This window comes from Nicotiana attenuata, chromosome 6, assembly GCF_001879085.1.
Source record: "Nicotiana attenuata strain UT chromosome 6, NIATTr2, whole genome shotgun sequence".
Lineage (NCBI taxonomy): Eukaryota > Viridiplantae > Streptophyta > Magnoliopsida > Solanales > Solanaceae > Nicotiana > Nicotiana attenuata.
Window position 1 is genome coordinate 8,303,823 of NC_031994.1, and position 4,575 is coordinate 8,308,397.

Below are 4,575 nucleotides of genomic sequence, written 5' to 3' on the forward strand. Positions count from 1 at the left end.
CCAAACTTTCATAATGTTTACAATACCTAAATGTAGTTAGATTTTGGTTTGGCAATCCATCTTCATTCAATTAATGCATCTTTTTTAGACCTAATTTGGAGTCTGCCTATCCATCCTCATTCAATTTATGTTGCCTTAAAGCTAACCCTTCAAAGTAAGATTTAAGTTTACCTATGGTGACCACTAACTGTGTAGTGGAATAGTAAGTATTCCGTCATCCTTAATCAGAATTTCGGGTTTGAGTCCTAGAAATTAAGTCGCCTTTAATATACAACATTTAACCCTTAAAAGTGGAACTTTCTGGTGTAAAGCTGAAATAGTCGGGCCCTAAAAAAAATACCACACTCAAAGTACTAAAAATGGAGTCGCCTTTAGTAGTCAATAAGTTTTAAGTTAGTTGCTACTACATAAAAACTTCCTTTATAGCAAGAAGATTCAACAATTGTTATATATATCCTATTTACGCAGTATAATTTCTCAGCAAGAAATTCAGTTATCCTCTTTTCAATCTATGTAGCTCCGCCCCTAAACTTTAGGTAAAAGTTGTAGTTTCACTCCACATAACTTATTTGTAGGACTCAAATTTGATCAAGTTAGGTGTAGGATTGAAATTTGACCAATTCCTTCCCTTAATTTCCCTTGCCTTCCCTATTCACAAATCATCATTTCTCACAAAACTTACTTAAAAAGAAGAAAAATAAAGATAAAAATCTCCAAGTGAAGATTTCTTTTTTATAATTGGAAGGTCCACTATCACCCCACCCCTTGAATTTTAAAAATTAAAAATTAAAAAATTAAAAATAATAATAAAACAAGAGTACAATCCACCGTCATTATCTACCCACGCGGTTTTGAAAATTAAAACACGGGAAAAGGTTTCAAAAGATGGTGAAAAAGAAAGATAAATTAGATAGCAAAATGAATAAACAAAAGACAACATAATAGAATAGTGAGTACAAAAATAAACGTTACCAGCAAATGTGCTAAGATGAATAAGATTCTTTCGTTTTTAATTAGAAATTTCAAATTCAAACTCTAAAAAATAAAAATCTTGATAGCAATCGTTTCTTTTATTGTTAGGTATTATATAACTAAATTTGGATTAGTCGGACCAGTAAATTTTAAATATTCGATACAAAAAATATACTATACAAATAAAGATAGCCCTCATATTGTATAGAGGATCACGAGAAGGACATAGGCAAGTGGGTAGGAAATTGTTAGGAATGATGTTAGGTTGGGTGGATTTACATCTTTCCTAGAAAGTAATATTTAAATATGGAAATAAATATTTCTTAGCAAAGAAGACTTTACAATAGTCCCGTTTTGTTCCCACCTTATTAAAGGTCTTCTACTAATAAATAATAATAAATATTCTCCCTTTTAATTACCAATAAAAAATAGAGTAGTTTATGAATAAAAGAAATGTAGAAAGTTGAAACATTGTTTGTGGCAAGTCAGGACAGCGAAACGTTTTCTTGTGCGTGTGTTTTTAGCTTTGTATTATTATTTTTATATATTAGGTATTTAAAATTCATTGATTCAACCAATTCAAACCATTAATAGAGGGTAAATCGCTTTTTTTTCTTTAAAAGTTCTTTATTTTTCAAGGCTCAAAATCGTAAACTCCGCTTAAATATAAAAGGATTTCAACCATTCCATCACACTCGTCAATAATACTTTTATTGTTCTTTTGTAGGAAGCTCTTAATAACTTTGTACTATCAATTGAAGGTGGAATACGTGCAAGGAGCAAAGAGGCTTTGGCCATACCCAGGAATATAATGGTAACTTAATGCTGAATATAAATTGAATATCGGAAAAATTAATTCCCTTTTATTTTGTATAACACCTTTTTTTTAAATAATATTCGTTCCAAAAAATTGATACACTTCTACACAATTTCCCGAATTGTTGTGTTGTATAATATAGTTTGTTTAAATTACGTGTCAAGTCAAACATAAAACAAGCCTCTGGGTAATATGACGAGCAGTACGAGGATTACTCGGAGGAATACGTGTAATAATCTCCAGGGTAACTCCCGCCTCGAGGCAGGAATCTTTTTAAATTTGACCTTGAAGGTTAAGTTAATATACTAAAGGGATTTTTACCTATATGTACTACAATAAAAATTTATTTACGCTTACTATTTAGGTTTTAACTTAATTACAAGTTGATATACAATTTACCAATTATATACAAATTAGTATTAATGAGTATCCCATTATATTAGGAATTAAATAGGAAATTCCCTCTTTTCTCTCTCTCTCTCTCTCTCTCTCTCTCTCTCTCTCTATATATATATATATATATATATATATATATCAGTATTCTTATATTAATATCTTCATGTGGATTAACTGAAGAAATGATATTAATGTTAAGTGAAAAAGAAGAAGAGAAGATTAGTATCTAGTAAAGTTCTTGCCTCAGGATCCTATGAAAACGAGGAAGTAAATAAGAAATAAATCAACTCTGATGAAGAGAATCATTTTAGTTATCATTCTTTTAGCTTTTGGAATCAATAAACAAAATAGTATTAATTAGAAGCGAGTAGATTGAATTGGAAACTACGTTAATCCGTTAAAAACTTCATTGACAGCCGTTAAAAGCTTCAAAGCTTTAGATTCGAAAATGGAATTTTATGAAATTATTTTTTGTTTGGATTAGATGTTGCTGCAAATGATTAGGAATATTCGTTGGAGTTTATATCTCGAATTTGAGACGATTTGGTGAAGATTCGAGTTGGTTTTAGTTGAAATTTCAGATTGAAACTCGCAAAAAAGACATGAACAAATTGTATATATTTTGTATGTCGAATGTAGAAACGGTAAGTTGTATATAAATTGTATGTAAATTATAGTTTTTGACCGAATTCCGCACAAAAAATATGTATTTATGTTGTAGACAAATTGTAAATTTTGACCAGAATTGTATATATTTTGTAAAAAACTTCTGTTACTTCCTGTAAATATAAAAACTTAGACAAAACCGGATAAATAAATTTATAATCTTGTATATATACAAAAAAGTCCCTTAAAGGCTCAAAAGCTCGAACATCCTAAAATCTCTTACTACCTAAAACTCTATCAAGAATCCTCTACTTGAAAGCTGGTGCTGATCTAGAGGGTGTTTGAATTGGCTTATTTTAAGTGTTTATTGGGTTTTAAGCACTTTTTTAGTTTGTGTGTTGTTTGGCAATAATACAAAAGTGCTTAAAAGCACTTACTTTTAGGCATAAAAAGTACAAAAATAAGCCAAAAGTTGGGTATTAACAACTTATGACTTTTGGCTTTTAGCTTAAAAGCTACTTTTTATAAGCCAATCCAAACACCCTCCTAATTTTATCTTCGCGTGAGCAAGAAAAAAATTTCTTAGCTTTCGTTTGGCCATAGATTCCAATGCTTTTCTTCAAAAAAAAATGAAAAATATTATTTGTTCGTGAAATATGATCAAAATTTTTACAAAAATATACAAGTTCCCAAAAACTAGTTTATGATATCTAGTGGATAATTTTTTTTTCCACTCACAACTTCAACTCTTAAAAATTATTTTTGAACTCAACATCAAAAACTCCTTCAAAAAAATTTCAACCAAATCAATGTTCAAAAGCTAGCTTAGTCTTCTGATTTTTCAATGATATCTATAAGAAAAGATAATAAATAAAGAGTAAAAAAGATAACAAGAAAGGAAAATAGTTGATCACTGCTCATCCAATGTACTGCCATCGGTTTAGCTAATCAACTCTAACAACCCATGTAACCATACATGCTAAAGGTATTACAGGAAACTGACAAGCTAAACAATAAATAGGAAAAGGAAATGATCCTATAAATTCAAAATGCAGTGAAGTAACAACAAAAGGTGTTTACATGTACGTAACCTTATTGATTCACTAGAAGTACATTGGTGGTTGAGTTGAAGCAATGCCTCCATAACCACCATCATAAATACCCTGACCAGGAGCGCCGATTCGCTGACCCTGGGGTTGCATAAAAGCCTGAGCACCAGCCATCTTAGCTAAAGCAAGCTGCCTCTGGTACGCTGCAAGATCCATTGCTGAAAGACCGGGGATTTGTCCTATAGCCGGAGGTGGTAGAGGGTTGGAACTGCTTCCTGGTGGAGTTGGCTTGCTTCCCCACGAGCACTGCAGCCGGAAACAGAAAAGTAGCCATTAAATACTTAAGCGGTTACATTAGATTTAAACTTCAGCAATATTGGGTTCTGAAAATTCCTAAATAAGCGCAAATTATGATAAAACATATGATTGTTTCCTTCAGGAGTCGAGAAAGTTTGGCGACCCCGTGCAAAAAATAAAGAGCAGTGGAATATGGGCATGTAAAGTGAAAGATAAGTCCTTTTCTGACATTTAGATCTCCTTTGATAGAAGGGGAGCATTAGCGTAACTGGTAAAGTTGTTGCCATGTGACCTAGGAGGTCACGGGTTCGAGCCGTGGAAACCTCCTGTTGCAAAAATGCAAAGGCTGCGTATAATAGACCCTTATGGTCTAGGTCCTTTGATAACAATCAAATCATTCTTTTGAAGTTGGATTTTCTTTTGTGTGCGTGGGTGGGT

General features: G+C 31.8%; 1 protein-coding gene across 1 annotated transcript in view; it reads right to left on the minus strand.

The window, feature by feature from the left end:
* Positions 3,677–4,575, minus strand: part of LOC109226586 (oligouridylate-binding protein 1) — an 8,151-nt gene continuing 7,252 nt past the window's right edge. The window contains exon 12 of the mRNA XM_019391389.1: positions 3,677–4,146. Coding sequence (XP_019246934.1) covers positions 3,895–4,146 — 252 coding nt within the window. The 3' untranslated portion in view covers positions 3,677–3,894. The remainder of the gene's footprint in view (positions 4,147–4,575) is intronic.